Genomic DNA, 21929 nt, shown 5'->3' with positions numbered 1-21929 from the left:
ACGGGTAGGACGGATGTTTCGGCCACGAAACTGCACAGGCTTTGATGTGCGTCTAAACTCTCACCTGACTGTACAGCAATTGTGCACCTTCTTTTCCCGATGAAATTCTTCAATAAGGCGAAATTCCGCCCAAGACACCGGAGCCACTACAGCTTTCTGCTCTCGTGTGCCATGTTGTCGCACTGGATAAGCCACGGGCCCACGCGATCTCTCCCATCCTCTCCTCTCCAACACAAAAGCACACAAACAACGCGCGCCAACCACCTCGCCGCACCGCAGGGTGTCACGGTGCACGGCCGCCATGACCATGCTCGCCTCCCTCCTTTTGCCGTCCCCTCTCCTCACCACCGCGTCCACCTCCACCGCCTCGTCGCAGCAGACAACCCCGCAGGCGCTGAGGCTCCCACCCAAACCCTTCACCACCACGCTGGTCGCGGCGGCCGCGGCCGGGCTCCTGCTGCTGTCCCCGGCGCCGGCACCGTCCCACGCCGACCCGGCGTTCACGGTATACTACGGCACAGCTGCGAGCGCGGCAAACTACGGCGGGTACGGCGGGAACGCGAGCAAGAAGGACACGGCGGAGTACGTCTACGATGTCCCCGAGGGGTGGAAGGAGCGGCTGGTGTCCAAGGTGGAGAAGGGCACCAACGGCACGGACAGCGAGTTCTTCAACCCGCGGAAGCGCTCCGAGAAGGAGTACCTCACCTTCCTGGCCGGGATCCGCGCGCTGGCGCCGCTGAACGCCGTGCTCGACAACCTCGCGCTCTCCGACGTAGTGCTGCAGGACCAGATCGCGTCGGCGGACGATGTGCGGTCAGCCGAGCGCACCGACGGCGGCGGGCAGGTGTACTACGAATACGAGATCGCGGGCGCCGGCGCGCACAGCCTCATCTCCGTGACGTGCGCGCGGAACAAGCTGTACGCGCACTTCGTCACGGCGCCCAACGCCGAGTGGGGGCGCGACGAGGCCGTGCTCCGCCGGCTGCACCAGTCGTTCAAGACCATCGACCCCGCCGCGCCTCCTCCGGCCGCCGCGAGCTAAATGCATGCAGGTGCAAGCATATGTAAGTGCATCTTGATCAATCGAAGAACTAGCAAGCAGCTGAGGAGAGCAGAGACTAGGTGCAAGGCTAGCATTAATCAGTTGAACATAGCAATGTGATTTGCTGTGTAATTAATCAGTTTTGTACGGGTTGGAGAACATAATCTGGCACTGTGAATTACTCAACTCTCTTGTTGTGCCATGTGTCACGGATCTTGCTAGCTTCAGACGCTCGATGTCGATAATGTGGTGCTCCACTCTCTTCTAATCTTCTTTCTCTTCACTGTGGAAATATGACCGCTCCGAGCACCATGGATGGAAATGGATGGAGCTAGGACCTGTGGCCCAAAATCTGGCCTAGGCCCTGCTGGGGGAGCTGAAGATTGTCCAGAAGCTGCTGGTCTGATAATCTAGCTGGCTGGTCTGAGAAGCAAGTCTGTGTTGGCAAACCCAGCTTTTCGATGCCTGGCTGGTGACGTGAGCTGAAGCTGAAGGGTGAAATGTTTGAGATGCCCTTTAGGGCATTGAATGCTTGATTGTATACTGAGTTGTTGTCGAATACAAATGTTTTTGTTTTATTTTGACAGCTTCAAATTTCAAATCGAAATATATGATTAAAAAATTGAAATTACTCATATAATTGTCAAGATTGCGTTCACCAAGTATATACAAAGGTTAACGTCAGTCTATCATGTGTTTAGCCTCCACATACAAAAGATCAACTTGAAAGTGTTCATCGATCACATAGCAAAAGAAATAGTGCCTTGATCCTATTTCCATCTACCCTCTATCTGCCGCATTGATATGCATTTTCTTTTAAGACAGACATTGTAAATGATCTCAACTTCCAAGCATTGACATGCATTTTGTTGTTGCCATGGGTTCAGCGAGCCCATACAGCATATTAATTCCAAGCTAACATGTCGTCTCCAAGTACATAGCAAAATACATGGGACAAAATCGAAACAAAATGTTTTAGGTCATGGGTTTGGACATCAAATCCACAGATCCAAAAAGGTTTGTACATTATCACTGACCATTTGGTCTGAAGTCTGAACATTCACTTCTCTGAACATTACATATGGTTCTTCAAACCAATGCCCTTTTTTTTCAGAGTGGAAAGGACATTACCACCATAGCTAATCACAAGTCCAGAACTAATCCATCGCAGGTATACAGAAAAAAATGAGATCAATCCAATCATATCAATTAACCAAGTTAAGAAATAACCATCGCATGAACAAAAACAAATTTACACGAACAGGTGGTACATGCCGCTTGTACAAATTTGAGGTCACTGATTCTTGGCTGGTTCTAGGTTTATTTGGGGTCGCTGCAAGGAGTGGCATCGCCCCTCAGGCCCGCAAAAAGGAAAGGGCGGCGACGGGCGGAGGAGGAGTATGGGAGGGGAGGGGCGGCAGCCAGACAGGACGACCTCGACTCTTGACGGTGGAGGGCCTGCGCTTACCGTGGGGAAGGACGACACTCACTACTACAGAAAAAGTCATTTGTACCTTATTATCACTGTCGGTTCAATTATAACAAAAAATGATAAACCATAGCTACCAGTTTATAAGCTCAACCAACACATAAAAACCGAGTCATCAAGAATCGACAATGATAGTACTTATCACTGTCAGTTCTTATTACCAACCGACACTGATACATTACTGCTGATTTCAGCTACGCACCAAAAGTGATAAGTTGATTATCACTACCGGTTTGTTTTCTGAACCGACAATGATGTATCAGTGCTAGTTGATAACAAGAACCGACAGTGATAAGAAAGTATCACTACCGGTTAATAAGTTTAAACCTGCACATGAAAAGATGTGCCATCAATAACCAACAATGATAATAGCTATTATTGATACTTTGAGTTAAATTTAATTCCCGACCAACCTCCGATCACATTCACTCCTAGCCTCCCACGCACTCTCTCTTCCACCCTCTCTTCTCCACCGTCGTCGTCGCCATCGCGATCTCCTTCGCCATGGAAACTCCACCACTATCTTCAGCCACTACGACCCCCTCGCCACTACCATCTCTGACCACTCCACCCACCCCGAGCCTTTGTCTGATGATAAAAGCTTCCGCGTTGGAGAGGTCAGATGAGGCACAGTCCGCCGACTCTAGATTGGCAGGGTCCGAGTCCACCGATAAAGTCTGGGACTTCTTCATTGATGAGCCAAAGCCGAAGAGGCACCGCCACGAGGAGGAAGACGATGAGGAGGAAGATGGGGGAGGAGGAGGAGGACACCGATAATTTTGACGACTAGTTTTTCATTGTGGCAGATTCCAACTGGTCGTGGTAGGCGTGGCCATCGTGGTGGGTGCAATGGTTCTTTTGTGACGACAGAGATCTGGGAGTTTTAGGGTTACTTTTGCGCACACGTGGTCGTGTCGTTTGTTTTGGATCTACAGTGATGACTGCTAGCTAGTGTTTAATTATTAGTGTGATATAGAAAAGTGATTTTGGTTTAGTAATATAAAGCTTAATTAATTATGGCATGTCAGTTTGAATTTCAATTTTTTTACCGGGATTGTGTATCACTGTCGATTCTTAGCAGGAACCGGCAGTGATAAGAGATATCAATTGGTAGATTAGAGACAAGAACCGACAATGATAGTGAGTACCTGTCGGTAACACAGGAACCAGGGGTCCCTGAGTCCCGAGACCAGATCAGCAGTTTGCCACGTGGCGCCCTCCCGCGGGGATTATCTCCCCGAGGTGCGAGAAGACTAAATCCTGGGAGAGGAGGGTACTCGGGGCCATGAACAGTGGTCCCCGAGTACCCGAGTTCCCCGATGACCCGAGAAGCTCAAGTTCCGGGAAGAGAGTGCTCGGGGCCGTGAACAGTGGCCCCTGAGCACTCAAGTCCCCCGACGACCAGAAAAGCCAAGTACCGGGAAGTGGGTGCTCGGGGCTGCGAACAGTGGCCCCCGAGCACCCGAGTCCCCCGAGGACCCAAGGGAAGTCAGTTCTGGGAGAGAGTGCTCGGGATTGTGAACAGTGGCCCTCGAGCACTCGGTTCCCCGAGGACCCGAACAGCTAGTTCAGGGAGAGAGTGCTCAGGGCGGTGAACAGTGGCCCCCGAGCACTCGGTCCTCTGAGGACCAAGAAATGGTATAGCTGGGAGAGAGTACTCGGGGCGGCGAACAGTGGCCCCTGAGCACTCGGTTCCCCGAGGGCCTAAGAAGTCCTTCGCCGGTGGCCCCCACAGAGGTCCAGCGGTGAGGTGTCAATTGGTGAAAGTCCCAATACTACATTTAAGAGGGTGCGTGGCCTGTCACCTCCAACTGCTCCTCCACGCTTACTGTCAGTCCCTGCCACGGCCTGGAAGTGAGGCGTGAGGACATTTAATGCACGGGTCCCATCGCGGGACATCCGGCGCACCTCGGGATAACATCGCGAAGCTCAAGGCGCCCCGCCTGCTGCCCTGCTGAGTCAGATACGCTCTGACCGAGCGGGCACACCGGGCTGCTCGGTGGCTGCCCAGTGGGCCCTCCCCGCGGCGCCCGTTGCGGAACGACATGATGACGAACAAGACCGGACGGGGGCGCGTTTTCAACCCTCCCCGTCACTTCGCGCAGTAGCCCATGATGGTTACTTTCCATTCATGGCGCCTTGGAACTCGCGCCCTCCCTTTCTGGGCACGCTACCGCCCCAGTGGGTATTTAAGGCGGAGCGGGCTCCCCGGAGAAGATACGATTTTCCAAGGGATAGTAGCCAGGACAAGTCGAAGACAGCACCAAAGACAAGCACAGAAGCTCAGATCACCGAAGAACAAGGAGCCCGAAGCTCTGGACTAGACTAATATTCTTGTAACCCAGCAGAACCTCTGAGAGACATTCTCAGAGCATTTATAGCATACACACCGAAGTAGGGTGTTACGCTCAGTGCGGCCCGAACCCGTCTAAAAACCTCCTGAGCATTTACTGCTTTCTGCAACCGATCATTCCATTCCACCTGCATCGCATTTACGCCCCTTTATTTCACCCGCAAAACAGATTCAGAATCATCCCTCGGCCGGATCTCAAAGGGGGTTCCTCCGGATCCCTGCTTGAGGAGTTAACCCTCCGACAGTACCAGTGTCAGCTCCCAATGCAGTTTTTGAACCGGCGGTGATGAGGGTTTCTGTAGTCGGTGATGAGGGTTTCTGTAGTAGTGGTTGCACATGCGAGGTGACAGGTGGCGCCGACCGTCGAGGGAAGGAGTGGGTCGAGGAAGGATTGCTTGCTCCGGTTAGGGACAGGAGGGAGGAGCGTCTGGGAGGCGACGAGAAGATTTGCCGATGACCAATGCCGCTGGCTAGGACTGGAATGACGAGTTAGGAGGTGGGTGGTCAAGTCAGGAGAGCGATAGCACAATAGGATGGATCTAAGATCTGGAGGGGAGTGAACTTTTATATCAATGGTAATGGTGGGTACTTTCCTCCAAATTTCATAGGTACTTTAATAACCTCAGCCTGCATAATCGCGGGAAGCTACCCTCCCCAAGCTTCTCACGTGCAGTACAAAGTTAGCTTCTGGAGATGGCAGATACTGGTTCAAATCCACTATCCAGTGCCTATGTGGGAGAATCAGACCTGTTTGGAGTAACTTCTGTCTTTTGAGGCTTGTGGGACAGTGGGTGTAGCTAAAGCTGCTATAGGGCCCATTTGGATAAACCGTGGCTTCATAGCTTTTAACTACCTGAGGAAGCGGTTATAGCTATTGAATTTTAGTTATTAGCTTTTATAATAAATTTTTAACTTTTTAGTACATAAAAAAATCCAAAAAAACTAATTGGAATCTGCTTCTAAACTTTTAATTTATTTTAATCATAACCGTTTTCTCAACCAGCCAAAGCCAAAAAATCAACAGAAGCAAGACTAGAATTTAAACGTTTGGATAGCTTCTGATTTTTTTTGAAAAAACGAAAAAAAAACCCTATAGGGATAACCCCAGACCCAGGCCTAGTCCCGGTGCACGTTCGGTTACCCCGGCCATCGGGCCAGGGGCTGTTGCCTCCAGCTGATCCAGAGTCCAGCACCGCATTCCGGCCCGCGTGCCCTATACGCCGAATGGGCCGGAAAAGGCTGCGTCCTCGGCATATGGAGCCTGTGATTCTTCGAGCTGTCTGACGCTGCAAGAACAACAAATCTGAAACAGTCTTCACGTTAATCCGAAAAACAGACCTGCAAATTACAGCATCAGTATCGGCTGCGATAAAAGTCTAAGACACGGTGGAGGGCAGTGAAATTCCTGCGTTCCAAACAGTGTGTTTTCACCTTCAGTACCACGCACATTGGATGAGGCAGCCAGGCCGGATCATGGTGGTCCTAAGATAAGATCAGCGATTAGAGCTGCAATTAGTTAGCCCATATGCTGCGCCAGTGAGCCCAATCTGTGATGCGATCTGGAAGAGCGAATGCATGCGGCTGGCGGGAGCAGTGCCCCGCACTGCATGCACCACGCTGCTTTGCTTCCTCTCCGAGCTGGGTTCCTGTCAGCTTTTCTCTCCTTCTCCCCACTTCCTCCCTCGCCTTCGATCTGCATGCATATGCCGCCTTCAATTCACAGTTCGCTTGTCGCTACAGCTGCGACCTGTGCGCGCAGGCAAGCTACCACAATCACCACACGACGCGGCTTCCAGCCTCGGCTCGATCAGTCTGAGGGAGACAGGCGGCAGTGGCATTTACTCTTCTCCTTCCTTGCGCGTCGGTCTCCTTCGCGGTGCAGAACTGCAGATACAGTGCCAGTGCCCCCTCGAGGACGATTTGTAGCTGGAGCAGCTACTGGACTGTCACTGTACCAGTACTGCTACTGTACGACCACCCTCTTTGCCGAGACGCGCATTTACTCGACCTCATCTGCCTGCCTCCCGTGCCGGTCGATCAAGCCAGCGCCGGTGAAGCCTTATCATATCGCCGGCCATGCAACTAGTATTTACGAACCGATTTTAAATTTTATCTTAAATAGTTATAGGATTCGTTTTTTAAAAAGTACAAGTGATATTAAACTTATTACATATATTTTATCTTAAATAGTTATAGGATTCGTTTTTTAAAAGTATAAGTGATATCAAACTTGTTACATCTATCTATATATGAATGAATTTTTAAATAACCATTTATATGTAATAAGAGTTATAGACGGTGTTTGTTTAAACTTATCTGTGATTAATAAGAGACACATATAATATTTATTTAAACATATCTGTGATTACTAAGAATCATATACAAGTTTTGTTTAAATTCATCTATGTTAATTGCCACAAATAGATTTTAAAAAATAGTTTATGCCTCCATTTCTCTCCTATAAGCAAATTTAAGCCATAAACAAATTTGCTTATAAGGGAAAAAGATCACACAGATACATGTTTTATAATTCTCAAATTAAACACATTAACACACTGTTCAGAACATCGATAACATATTTTGCTTCACGGCTCAACCATAAAGCAAATTGCTTATAGGGGGAAAGGTTTACACAAATACATAATTTATTATTATCAAATTAAATACATTAACATATTATTCAGAACATCAATTATACATTGTTCAGAACATAAAACACAAGTATTTACATATAGATCATAAAGTTTAAGAACATCACATAAATGTAAATCACATATTGTTCATAATACATAAATCTAACTAAATACATCATTGATCGATCGACGTCGTATTTCAAAAGGATGAAATAATTGACATAATAGTGACACATCTTCTAAAAAGACGAAAAGTGATCGACAAACTTGGCTCAATTAATACCGTCTTTCAAAAATATGAGATGATAGATATCATCTTAGCCTACCGCATTTCAGCACAATGTTAACCAAAGCATCATCTTCAATTAGCAGCTCATAGTCATCCAGGTCTGGCTACACTTTAACTATCTCACGCATCAGCCATAACTAGACTACGTTGCTGTCAAACCGATAGCCATGGTTCAGCAAGAAATAAGCATTCAGGCTTGTCTTGCAGTTGACAAAAATACCTCCATTCTAACAGACAACAATGGAGAAATTTCTAACCAGTAGAACAAAATGGAAAACACGGTTGACGGCGTACACAAGATCGACGAAGGGAGCCTTCACATCATCAAAGAAGATAAATTCCATCGGGCTGAAGTCGATGCCAAGCATCTGCGCTGTCGAAGCCGCCATAGGGACAACCCTATCCTACAATCTCCAAATTGTCGTGAATTGCGTCATTGTAGATCTACAATGAAAACAAGATTGTGATATTAATGGCACAGATTAAAATAATAAAAATCTAAAAAACTCTAACTAAACTATGAAGGAAACCATATGATACTCATATCGGTGTAGTGAAAGAGATTTCGCCTCCTCCTCTCCCCACCGAAATCTTGCTTCTCCGACGTTGATGATGAGTGAGGATGCGGAACACTTCTTGCTTCTCAGTGTGGTTACACACTTGGATATGACGAGTGAGAAAGAAGAACACTTTTTGTCGCTTTATATTTAGGATTGTGTGTGCGGGAAGACAAAAAGCTTAGTGAGACAAGCAGTTTGTGTGTGTTGGAAGCCAAAAGAATCAGGGGAGATAGGACGATTAAATTTGAAAATGTTTATGTGTATTTAAATACAGACAAAGGTTTATAAAATATGTCGTATTTAGACACAAATATATATTACAAGAAACAGTTATGACAATATATCACGGATGGATTTTTCTAAAAGCTATGTGTCTATATGATAAAAACAGATAGATTTATAAAAACTATTTATGAGTTCATTCATATCTAAATATCTAACTTGATCTATATATATATATATCTTAGCAACTGTCTGAGGGTGATATGTTTTAAGAAACCGTATTTGACGTCTCGTATACTTTGAATGATTCTGTAGCAGTGTGCACTGCACTCAGTGGATGCTTGCATTTAGTACCACTAAGCAGATTTTTTATTGTTTTGAAAGACGCATTAAGCAGAACTTAGGCCCATTTGAAAGGGATGAATTATATATATAAGGGTCGATATAATCTTGCCCGAACGTTGTAAAGGGCCTTGGCGTGCCTCGGAGGGATTCTCTCTAGCAAAGTAGCAAGCTGCTGTTGGGGTTATTATAACTAGGTTTTTTTAAGAAAACTGGTTAGCTAGCTAGGGTTAGATGCCTGATACGACGAGAGAGAGCAAAGCGTAGAATCGAAAAGTGCCTCGTGAACATGGTGAGGGGAGACAAGGTTGTTCCAGCCCTGTTAGGCCGTGCGAGAGACAACGCGGCACTTGTTTAGTCCTCTGCTTCTCCTGGTCTCCCAGATGTTCTTAGCAGGCCGAAGAATTAATAACTAATTAACCGAAGTAATCTACAACACGCACGCACGCAGGGCAGAATTTAAGAATTGGATGTGTGTCGGCTGGTGCATCTGTGTGCACGTTCCAACACGCACGTCGCACTTTCGAGGCATCTACCGATCGTAGGATCTCTCTCAGAAGCACGGCGTGTAGCCGGTGAGCGGGACATGTGATCGAGATCAACTTGTTTATGTGTGCATGCACAAAGGTCTGATGCTCTCTTGAGGCTGGGGTGATTAGGGCATGTCCAACAATATAGCCAACTACTAACTATAAACATAATAGATAATCTCTCCAATAGAACCACTAATCTCTCTAAATTTAATAAGGATCCATATGCAATAGGATATTATTAGTGCATGTATCTTGGAGTGTGCAATAGCCTGACTATTAATTAATAGCTAGCGTTTCTCTCTCCTTGCATTAACTCACATTCACGTAGATTGAAATATGATATAAACAACCTTATAACACTATCGTAGAATCATTAATAGCATATGGTATATCATAGACGGTTTCTTCGAATCCGTCACCAACAAAACATTCTCAGATAATTGCTAAAACAGACGTGTCTATAATAAGCAAGACGTCTATACGTGAATAGACTCACAGACGGTTTTTATAAACTTTTTTAAAAAAAATCTATTTGTGATATTGTCATATACGGTTTCTTGTAAGATTCGTTCGTGCCTAACTGGTAGACACAAACGAATTTTATAAACACCCATATGTATTTAAAGGTTTTCAAATTTGATCGCTCGTCTCCCCAGACTATTTTGACTTCTCGCACATACAAACCCTCAATATAAAGCAACAATAATTGTTCTTTTTCCTCACTCGTCATATCCAAGTGTGTAACTAAACTGAGAAGCGAGGAGTGTTCTGCGTCCTCACTCGCCATCAGTATCGGAGAAGCGAGATCTCGGTGTGAGCTAAATCACTTTCACTCTCCATCTTCGCGGTTTAGTTAGAATTTGTTAGATTTTTATTGTTTCGATCTGTGCAACTGATGGCATACCATTGTTTTTGTCATAAGTCTACAATGGAAAAATTTGTGGCATTCAGGAGGTGACATGATGGGGTTGTCCTTATGGCGACTTCGACGATGCGGATGCTTAGCGTCGACTTCGATTTGGTGGAATTCTTCTTCTTCACTACTGTGAAGGCCCCCTCTGTTGATCTTGTGTACGTTGTTAACTGCGTTCTTCATTATGTTCTACCGGATGAAAATTTCTCCATTATTGTTCGTCAGAATGACAATATTTTTGTCAACTGCAAGACATGCTTGAAATATCCATTTCTTGCTGAATAATGGTTAATAGTTTGTTAGCAACACAGTCTAGTTTTTGCTGATTTGTGAGATAGTTAAGGTGCAATTAGATCCGGATGACTGCGAGTTGCTAATTGAAGATGATGCTTAGGTTTACATTATGCTAAAATGTAGGAGGCTAAGATGATGTCTATCATCTCATATTTTTGAAAGACGACGTCGATCGACTTAAGTTTATCGATCGCTTTTCATCTTTTTGGAAGACGGATGCACTATGATGTCAATTATTTCATCCTTTTGGAATACGATGTCAATCGACCATTGATGTATAGCTAGTTAGGTTTATTTTTTTTTAACAATATGTGATTTGCATATGTGTGATGTTCTTAACATTTGTGATATATATGTGAATGTCCGTGTTTTGTGTTTTGAACAATATGTGATCGATGTTATGAATAATGTACGATCGATGTTATAAACAATGTGTGATCGATATTCTGAATAATATGTCAATATATTTAATTTGAGAATCACAAAGTATGTATCTGTGTGACCATTTCTCCCAAGCCAAGAAGTTAATTTATTTATAGGGGGGAAGGGAGACACCGACGATTTTTTTTAAAAAAATCCGTCTGTAACAATTAACATAGACGGGTTTAAATAAAACTCATCTTTAACTTTTAGTAATCACATACGTGTTTAAACAAATATTATCCGTGACTCTTACTATGCACCGATGGGTTTAAACAAACACAATCTATGACTCTTACTATGAACAGATGGTTATCTGAAAATCTGTCTGTGTATAAGTGTACTGTATATATTTCTAAAACTGTAGGTAACAAGCTCGATATCATAGATACTTTTGCACAGACAGAATCTATAATCGTCTGTGATATGATTTAAAATCCATCTGTAAATACCTATTCTAAAGTAGTGTAACTAGTTGATGTTATTGTTAGAGACGTCCTTAAGGAAAGGACATGTCATGATGTCCCATTTTTGTGTCCTATTAATTAATACTCCATCCAATCCAAAATAAGTATCATTTTAAATATTGACATGGCCCATAAAATATAATTTTAATTACTATTTTTTTAAATATATTAATAAAATATAACAAAAGTATATTATTATAAAAATACTTTCTGATACAAATCTACTCGTGTTATTTTCAAATATTCAAACTCAATAAAAAATAATTTATAGCAAAAATTTAAAATAATTGATTTTACGTAACCTAAAATAATATTTATTTTGAAAGTATATCCATTACTACTAATACTATGCCTTCAGATGGGGGAGAGTTGATAATGACCTCGAGGTTGTGTTGCAGATATGCCACTATTTTCTCTATGTCTAGTTTGCGCGTTGGGAAATGAGATGCCCCTTGCCTGCAAGCACATATATGTAGGCTTGGTGAAGCTCAGTTTTACTTTTACCATCGTGTCTCTGCCTCATAGAAATGGTTTACTACTACATATGTTTCACATCAGCCATTCAGTACGAATTTTTTCAGACTTCATTTGAAATAACGTTACCAAAACGGCCGATATGTACGACGATCTCATTGGAGCAAGCTATAACATTTATGCTGAGCTTTTGAGGGCAAAGCCTGAATTGGATTGAATTTGGATGGTGATTAGACAAGTCTTGACCGGATCACAGAAATTAACTGCGACGTACAATACAACGCGTTGTTGGCTCTCAGAGGGAGAGGGAGAGAGAAGAGGTACTGCATGCCATAGAGGTGGAGAGAGAGATGGGGGAGGGGGGGCGACATAGACAGAAGAGGGAAGGCATCGGAGGTGGAGAAAAGGACAGTGCAGTGCACGATCGGCAAGTGTGGAGTCCAAGCCACGTTGTTGGGCTGTCATGCCCCAATGTATCCACGGTCTATTCACACGCTCCCACCTGCGATGCGTACGTAGCTAGCCCAGCAACTATACTACTTCCACACGGGTGATAGTAGATTGATTGAAGGATTGATGGATGGATTGTTCCTTTGAGGTGACCCTTCAAACAGCCAGTTTGTAGTCCCCCAAGTTTCCCCCTCTGCCCACCCCATGGTAATTAAAAAAATGAAGGATTTCTAAATATTACCTCTATTTTAATTTACTTGTTACAATTTTTTTACTAAAAAAATGTAATCTTATATTGTTTTTAAAAAATTTATAAATATTTAAAAGTATACAATACTAATGAATTACATTTCATGACGAATTTAATGATATAAATTTTTTATAGAAAAAAGAAAAGTTAAAATTACTATAGTAAAAAACTGATGACAAATAACAAAAACATAGGTATTAGCAGAGATATGTTAGACTAGAAATGAAAAAAAAATGATTATGACATCACAAAATGTAATCACATGCGAATGGACCACCTGGCAACATGTCACTTTACTGTTGTAATAATAAACGACTGTGTTTAGAAGTTGATATAAATATATTTCAATATTTAAAAAATACATACAAAATGAAGGAATATAAGAGTTATAAAAATAATTTTGAAAGATTTATTGCTATGATTTTTTTTTGTAATATTATGATGTCATACTTGCTTTGCTAAAGTGTTCTAACAAAAATCAATGGCCAAATTTTAAATTAAGCCAACAGTTCAATTTCCAAAATGGCATATATCTTTGAGCAGAAGGAATGAAAGCTGATTTTCAAAATATTATGGTCCACCGTGGATATGCAAATCGACGAGATTTGTGTACATATAATACAAGTGGTCTGGCTGTTTTATCATTGGATATCTAAATAAAGCGAATGTTCAGACAAACTTCGCAATCCAGCGAAAAATGCATTGTAGAAAGAGATGATAATCAAGGGCGCATGAGGCACACTTTGAAGTAGAGAAACCCTGAAGGGGGAAACCTCATACGCATACAGGCAATAATCCACTATAGAAACAATAATATACAAGGACTACGACGTTACATTAGTCGAGATCGATATCATCGTGCACAACACATATGGATTATTAAGAGGTGCAAACAAGTCGAAGCCGAAAAGGTAAATGAATCCGACAAGCATTATATATAATGCGTACATTCAAGGAGTTTATAGAACTTAGAATGATGATTAGAAGTAGTGAATATGACTTATCAAATTCTTTCGAATCAGATGATATTTTTCTTTATTTTATCTAACGCACCTAAAAACTCAAGCGGAAATAAAATTTGAAAAGAAACAAGTTATAATTAAGACATAAAAGAAATAGTGACTCATAATTGTATATGAACATTAGATTTTATTGAAACTAACTCAACGAGTCACAGCTATAAAAGACTGTAACTTGAAGTAAGAAAGACTTTGATCTAAAAGGATAGACACTAGAGAAAGAAACTCTCCAAGTTAATGATTTAGATGCAAGAAAATGCAAAACCCAAATTCGTACTATTTTACATTTATTTTATACATCTACCAATAAAGAGATCAACTTCACAAGAGTGAAAAACTGTAGCTCAAAAAAGAAAACAAAAATCACAACTAAAAAGGAAAAACTTGCAAAAGAAGTAAGAGAATCAAAAGAAAGAGACTAGAAGGAGATGGACATAAGTTCATGCGAAAAAATTAACTTCATTAAACACAAAGGTCAGCCATATTTAGACAGACTACAAAGTATTTTTCTCTCACAAAAGCTCTAACCTATTACAAATGTTAAGTTTGTCCTCTTATCTCCTCTGAAACATATCACTAGGCTCTCAAATAGCTAGATTAAGGGGCTCAAGTGGCTGGTTTAACATCTCTAATAGCCCCACTCCTCTATTTGTAGGTCTAGTTATTTGATTCCTAAGTTTTCTACAAAATATCTTTCTCTTGTAATACACTCGTACCTAACATCGACGACATTTTAGTCTATTTTCTCCTCCATTCATTGGACAGCTGTGATGCCTTCATGACTTAGCTTTGCATCGACGTAAGCTTCGCGATGATGCCAGGTGCACTGCACCCTTCCACGGTTTTGAGCTCAAATCACGAAACCGTATCGCACGCTTCTCAAAGCATGACTCACTGTTGCTTGCTTTGACCCGAAGCAAGCATCCCAATATCGACACGTATACTCCGTCTTGCGATCTTGACCGCCGGTAAGTATCTCATGCTCTCGAACCCTCGGGCCGCCTTATTACTTGCACCAATATCCTCTTCGCTTGACTTTGTCAACACGTCGTCTTCATCCTTCTTTCTAAGCTTTACTTGATTTCCATGTGCATAGTTAGGAGCATCCTTAACTCTATCTGACCTCCTTGATCATCCAGCACCAAGCACTCCGTTTGACCCTGATCATCCCATCTTCAGCCACTAAGTTGTATCCATCACATGCACAACATTAGACAAACAAACACATATATCCAATTCCATTATAGATTAGTCTATAATAAAAAAAATCATTAGTTAAAGAACATCTCAGAGAAATCGTGAACGCTGGATGGTTCGGCGTGCACACCTCCTGAGCGTCGGATCATCCAGCATGTGCAACTTGTCAAACCGACAAATTTTGCAACCTCTCTACACAAAATGCTCCGACGTGTTCTTTGTCCCATCACCAGAACATCCGACGCGTTCAACATCTCCAGACCATGGTTTTGCACTCTTTTTACAAGAATTGCTCTGGCGATCACCCCAGCGCTCATACATAGCATCGCCAGTCCATCTGACGAGTTTAAGTATAACAGAGCCGAAGTCTGAGAGGGAGACGACAACGAGCATGTGCCCACGTGTCTATGATGCAAGGTGAAGGTGGATCTATGCGGGGCACCATCAGGTGTGAGCAGCATGGCTCTGGGCTGAGGAGCGCGCACGCATGCGGCCCAGGAGGGAGAGATGGAGTGAGCGGCAAGCTAGGCCGGGCGGTCGGGCCCAGGCAGGGAGAACGAGGAGAGGAGACCGGGCGGCTTGGCCTAGATGCAGGTGGGGGAGAAGAGAGGGAGAGGCCAGCGGGATGGGCTCAGCCGAAAGAGAGAAAGGGTTGAGCCGGACTGGCCTGTGTTTTAAAGAGTAGGGTTTTGTTTTGGGAATTTTTACAAAAAGAAGAAAACACTAAAATTCAAACAAAAAGCAAATAAAGCCTATAAATTCTAGGAAAATTTCAACAAGCTCTTCAAAATCTTTAGAGGCCAATAAAAATATTTTAAGCTTATGAAAATATTTTGATATTTTGGAAATCAAATTTAACTCATATAAATTCAAATAAATCCAAAGGAGGTCAAATAAAATCCAATAAAAATTAAAAGAAAATCTATATGCCTATTTTCAGCATGAATGCACTCAATCAATTACTATCCTTAATTCAAATTCAAATTTGAATTTAGAAATTAAGATTTATCCTATTCTAATTATTTAATCTATAATCTAATCTTTGAAAATTTTAGAAATTTGAGAAACCTGAAAATCAGGGTGTGACACTTTGACCCCAAGCTAGCATTCTAATGTCGACATGTATACTTCATCTTGCAATCTTGACCGCCAGTAAGTCTCTCCCGCTTTCGATCTCTCGGACCGCTTTGTCACTTGCACCGGCATTCCCTTTGTTTTACTTTGTCAACACGCCATCTTTATCCTTCCTTCTAAGCTTTGTTTGATTTTCATGTGCATAACTAAGATCATCCTTGACTCTGCCCGGCCTCCTCGATCGTCCGGCACCAAGCACCCCGCTTGACCCCGATTATTCCGTCTTAGGCTGCCAAGTTGCATCCATCACCTGCACAATATTAGACAAGCAAACACATATCTCTAATTCCATTATAGATTAGTTCATAATAATAAAAATCCTCAATTAAAGCACATCTAAGAGAAATCGTAAAGGCCGGATGGTCCGACGTGCACACCTCCTGAGCGTCAGACGATCCGATATGTGCAACTTGTAAAACTGACAAGTTTTGCAAACTCTCTGCACAAAATACTTCGATGTGTTCTTTGTCCCATCGTTGGAACATCCATCGTGTTCAACTTCTCCAGGCCCCGGTTTTGCACTCCCTCTGCAAGAATTGCTCTGGCGATCACTCCGACGTTCATACACAGCATCGCCGGACCATCTGGCGAGTTCAAGTATACCAGATTCGAGTTTGCAACCTTTTTACAAGAATTACTCTGGCGTTCACAGTACCAATCGTTGTATCATCCGGTGTGTACTTTAAATTTCGCCTCAGAGTTGAAATGCTTTGGCGTGTGTCCTCAAAGTGCTAGAACATTCGGAGTGTACAGGATCCCCATGCCGGATCATCCGACATGTATAATTTTCCTAGACCTAGAGACAAATACCCATGCAATCTAAAAAATCATCAAACCAAAAAAACACACTTATCAATCACTCATAACAAATAAATTAATGCACATTTCAACTTGGTTTCTCAGTTTTACATGTGTGTACACCAAAAATCTGAAGACTATGGGAATTGAACTATTTTCTGTACATGATATTCTTACAAAGTTCATATCCCTAAGTTCAAGTTGGATATTGTCATTGCCACATAAAGGGTGATCCATGTCCCCTTTCACCGCCGGTTCAATAATAACCGGTACTGATATATTATTCATGGTCGTAAACTTTAGGCGTACATAAAAAACTAAGCCAGTAAGAACCGGTAGTGATATTCAAATTACCATTGTCGGTTCTTCAAAAGACGTGCATAAATGACATGTCTTTAATTACCGCTAGTGATAATATTTATCACCGTCGGTTTATAAAAAGACGCGTCTAAAAATATGTGTCTTTAATAACCGACAGTGATAATATTTATCTCAACCATTTCGTATTACAAACCGGCAATGATAATATTTATCACTGCCGGTTCATAATCTAAATCAATGGAGCAATAATTGACAAAGACGAATTGACGATGTTAATTATTATCACTACTGGTTTGTATTCCAAACTAGTAGTGATAATTCTTCTATAAATACATCATGTCTCCCTCAGCGACCTCCATATCATTTCTTTCTAATCTCCCGAAGCCTCTCTCGAGGGGTAATAACGGTCAAAATGGTGCGATAGTCATCGTCTCTACTACGACCGCCTCTATCCCTGGTGCCCGGCTTCAACATCCTCCCAGCTATGTTCACCTCACACTGGCCGAGTCCGCCTTCGCCGAGCCTATCGTAGCCAACACGCGGTTGTGTGCCCTCCCCATCTCCTCATCTCCTCTCCCACATCTCCTCATCTCCTCTCTCTCTTCGTCTCTACTGCACGCACGAATGTTGTGTGAAGATGATTGTGGCGATAGGTAGATCTAAATGAATGGTAAAAACACAAATGTGTTGAAGATGGATTGTGTTTTTGCTATTCGTTCAAACTAGATTGTGGCAATAGACACATCTAAATGAGCGGTATAAAATACATTTTCTTAAAGATAATTGTGTTTTCACCATTCATTTAGATATAAAATAGATACTTTGTCATATAAAATACTCTATCTGGAACATTTCGATATGAGGTCTCCGTCTAAGTTTATAAGTTTGAAATCAAACTTAGATGGATTTTCATGCTAAATAGTTTGTGATAGAGTATTTTTACATATATAGATAGATTATCACTATCAATTCTAGTTTTGAACTAGCAATGATACATGCTATCATTATCATTGCCGGTTCAAGACTAGAATCGATTGTGACACGTACTATCATAGTTGATTCATAAGCTAACAGTGATAATCATAGATTATCACAGTCGGTTTAAAATTAGCATCACTGTCGATTTTTAGTTGGTAGTAATAACTTTTTATGTAGCTGTGTGTCTTAAAAAAATTAAAAAACATTTGATTGGAAGTGTCTTTTTAACTAGGGACAGTACTACTTATCATATCTACAGCTCAATCTCTGTCAGCTTCTTTTCTGCTTTGTCTTTGCAGGGCATACAAACCTGGAGTATGGAGCATATGTCCTACTGCAGGGAGGGCTATAAAAACCTGCTTAGGTTGGTGTATGTGTTTGCACAGAGAGAGGCATGTCGATCCACAGGAGAAACTTGACTGGGACAGGGAAGATGGGTTACAGTTTTCCACATGCAGAGATGACATCAATAAAGACGAACTGGATGCATGCATGCCAATGCCAAGGAGATCCAGTAGATTGTCAGTTCGTCACCCTCCATTAATACTGTGCTACACCGTTATACATGCAGCTGACAATATATTAGCTGAATCGGGGAAAATTCCCATTTCGGTTTGTGAACATCATGTACGTAGTCATTCATTCTACCATATCGGCTTCCAGCCATTTAACCAGTTATTTCTTTTAGTTTCTCACAATTTCTTGTCTAACCGTGACTAAAATTAGTTACCAACAGTGACTTGACCAATAGATGTGCTTGATCAATTGAGATTTAAGAAAGCAAAGCATGAAACTGAAGATACTTTTTTCATGATTTTTTTTGGAATTTTTTCATGAGTTAATAAGGTATGATCGATTGAGATCACCCCAACAAGCAGTCCAACATTCCAACATTGGAGTCGTCGTCTCGATCGGCACTAACAATTACCAGCTAGAGAAGAGATCACACGACACAACCCTAACAAACTACTCGAGCAAAAGCAACAACGACGCCGTCCACAAGAACACAACAGCAACTAACAAGAACAACAACACAGACTGCGCTAGCTATCTATATGTGGCACGTAGCATAGAGAAGCACGAGATGTTGAATGTTCGGTCGGTGAGATCGACGATCACCGCGCCGACCTGCAGGCGCCGGCGCAGTCCTGCTCGATCTCGGAGACGGCGCCCTCGTCGTCGTCCTCGAGACCGTCGGCGCCGTCAACGTTGCAGCCGAAGGCGCCGTGCCCGTGGCCGAAGGCGCGCGCGTGGTCCTTGAGCGAGCGCTTGTGCTTGAACTCGGAGCCGCAGAGGCAGTACCAGAGCTTGCCGCAGTTCTTCTCGTGCGTGCGCCAGTCGCCCTTGACGGCGAAGGCCTTGCCGCACTTGCGGCACAGGAAGGGCTTCAGCCCGTGCTTGCGCTTGTAGTGCGTCTGCAGCGTCCGGAAGTCCTTGAGCGGCCGCGCGCGCGGGTGGTCGATGTTGTTGCGGCACCCCGGCGCGCAGCAGTAGCACGGCAGCCGCAGCATTGCCGTCGGCTGCACGCCGCGCAGCGACTCCGGCCCCTTGCGGTACTGCGACCCGTGGCCCCACATATGCATCTGCAATATTATAAAAGAACGCAAGATTAGTTCTTAAGTTCACTTAGGTAGAGCACAAAAGACCACATTGATGTTAAAATGTATACGGGAGCAAATATCATACATATCATTCGTTATTATTACTTTCCCTGATCATAAATACTTATCATTTTTTATTTTTTACCATCTTCGATTTACAACTTTAACTAATATTTATTATTAGAATATAGTAATAATATCTAATAAAAGTATAATATTTTGAAAGTATTTTTCAAAACAAATCTAAACATATAATTTTTATATTTTCAAACTAAATATTTTGAAAGTTATTAATAGTTAAAATTTTAAAATTTTGATCGAATCTTAATCAAACTGATAAGTATTTATATCCGGAAGAAGTATTAATGCAGGCTGAGCCACTTATGAGACTTAGAAGAGTATCTGCATGTTTGAAATTATACTCCTATGTAGCTTGGAGTTGTATGACCAAAGCATGACCTGTTTGAGCTCAACCTGTTATGTTTTTACTGCCTACCTAAAGCCAGCAGACATTTTCCATGCAGAAGTGGTAATCAGTTGCAACCAGAGAAGCTGCACATTCGTGAGGTGCAGTGATCTTTTGAAAGTGAGGGCTCTACTCCAGCTATTGTAGCTCGTAAGTGTAGCTAGCCATTTGCTTGTGCGTTTGTGCTGGACTGCTGGTGTTGCTTCTTTAAAGAGAGCAGCCAGAGCGGCACTGTAGCTGGCTGGCTACAGGAAGAACACTGCAGATCTCTTTGTGTTATTGGGAGGCGTGCACGAGTAGACTGCCATGCAGCAGCTGCCCATGATACCACACAATCTTATGCTCTCCAAACCATGAAAGCTATCTAGCCAAATCTCATGAGCCATGACTCATGACTCATGAGTGATCAGCACTGGCTGGTAGTGGAGTAGTACTGGGCAACGTCTAGAAAGTAAACTGATGGATCAGTACTTCTAAGATGAAGAGACAAACAAAGGTGTAATCTTCCCTGGGATCTCCAATGCACCCACATCACCACTCATATGAATCTCCAAAAGACAAGCACCCAAGAAAAGCATAAAGATGCTTATGTTCATGCATGGCTGCCACTGGCATGCCAGTCTAGTTCAATCACACAAAAGGCAGCCACTGTGCAAGCTCCTTTGAGCTTGAGTCTGTTTCATGGCATGCAACTAGCTCCAAAGCTAGCCCACCTCATCTTTACCGGCTAACATGATGACCAATCAATCCAAGAATCAAACTAGTAGGCAAAGAACAGGAACAGCAGCAAGCCAAGAACAAGAAGAGCAATTGGATCTATGTATGCATGCATGAGCATGGCACTGACCTGCATGTTGTTGTATCGGTTGAAGGTCTTGAAGCAGACGGGGCAGGAGAACTGGGTGGGTCCGATGAGGATCTGCGCCGGCGTCGGGATCCAGTACTGCCCCTTGTTCAGCCTCCCGATCGGCGTCGAGGCGAACCCTAACGGCACCACCTCGTCTCCGTCGCTGGCGCCGGTGTCCACCTTGCACTCCTCCTCCTCCTCTTCGGCCTCGGTGCTGCATCCAGCCCTGCCCGAGAGCGCGGACAGGAGGTCAGTCTCCGTGCCAATGCCCGGCGCCGTTGGCAGGCCGATGCGCAGAGCGACCGCGGCGTCGTCAGTTGACGCCCAGGCCTCCACGTCCATCGGGTCGCTGCCGTCGCAGCAGGAAGGCATGCGGTTGAGGTCGGCGAAGAGCGGCACGCGCACAGTAGGTTCTGCGGAGCCGCCGCCGCCGCCGCCTGCCTCGGGCAGGAAGTCGTCGTCGTCGTTGGAGTCCGTCGCTACATGCGGCCGAGAGGCGCCGCGCGTGGGCGACAGGGAGAGGAGGGGCAGCGCCTCTCGGAGCGGAGGGGAAGGAGGGGAGTCACGCAGAGGCGGCTGCTGCTGGAAGAAGCAGGCGGGGTACTGAGGCTCGGCGGCGACGGTGGGGTAGAGGGTGGTGTAAGGCGGAAGGGGAGGAGGGAGGTGGGCGGCGGGAGTGGCGGGGAAGGAGGCTGTGTAGTAGTAGTAGGGGTTCTTGAGGAAGCTTGTGTAGTAGGGATCTTCCATGGATGGATGGAGCGCTGGTTTCTTGCTGTAGTGGTATACTAGCTCTCCCTGCAGCTTCGCTTCTGTTCTTGGCTATTGGGTTGGGGTGAG

The 21929-nt window shown here is 43.7% G+C and overlaps 2 protein-coding genes across 2 annotated transcripts; one reads left to right on the top strand and one right to left on the bottom strand.

Moving 5' to 3' along the window:
* The first annotated feature begins 213 nt into the window (after window positions 1-213).
* LOC133899597 (thylakoid lumenal 19 kDa protein, chloroplastic-like) lies at window positions 214-1244 on the top strand. Its single transcript, XM_062340603.1, has one exon. It carries the CDS (start codon window positions 302-304, stop codon window positions 1040-1042), a length of 741 nt encoding a protein of 246 aa, XP_062196587.1. The 5' UTR covers window positions 214-301; the 3' UTR covers window positions 1043-1244.
* Window positions 1245-19021: 17777 nt separating this feature from the next.
* Window positions 19022-21929, bottom strand: LOC133899335 (zinc finger protein WIP2-like). The gene is made up of 2 exons (XM_062340322.1): window positions 21093-21929; window positions 19022-19761 (listed from the first exon to the last, which is right to left on the bottom strand). Exons 1-2 carry the CDS (start codon window positions 21837-21839, stop codon window positions 19294-19296), a joined length of 1215 nt encoding a protein of 404 aa, XP_062196306.1. The 5' UTR covers window positions 21840-21929; the 3' UTR covers window positions 19022-19293.

This window comes from Phragmites australis, chromosome 18 (assembly GCF_958298935.1).
Source record: "Phragmites australis chromosome 18, lpPhrAust1.1, whole genome shotgun sequence".
In the NCBI taxonomy this organism is placed as follows: Eukaryota; Viridiplantae; Streptophyta; class Magnoliopsida; order Poales; family Poaceae; genus Phragmites; species Phragmites australis.
The sequence above is the reverse complement of the archived record's forward strand: the minus strand, read 5'-3'. Positions and strand labels throughout refer to the sequence as shown.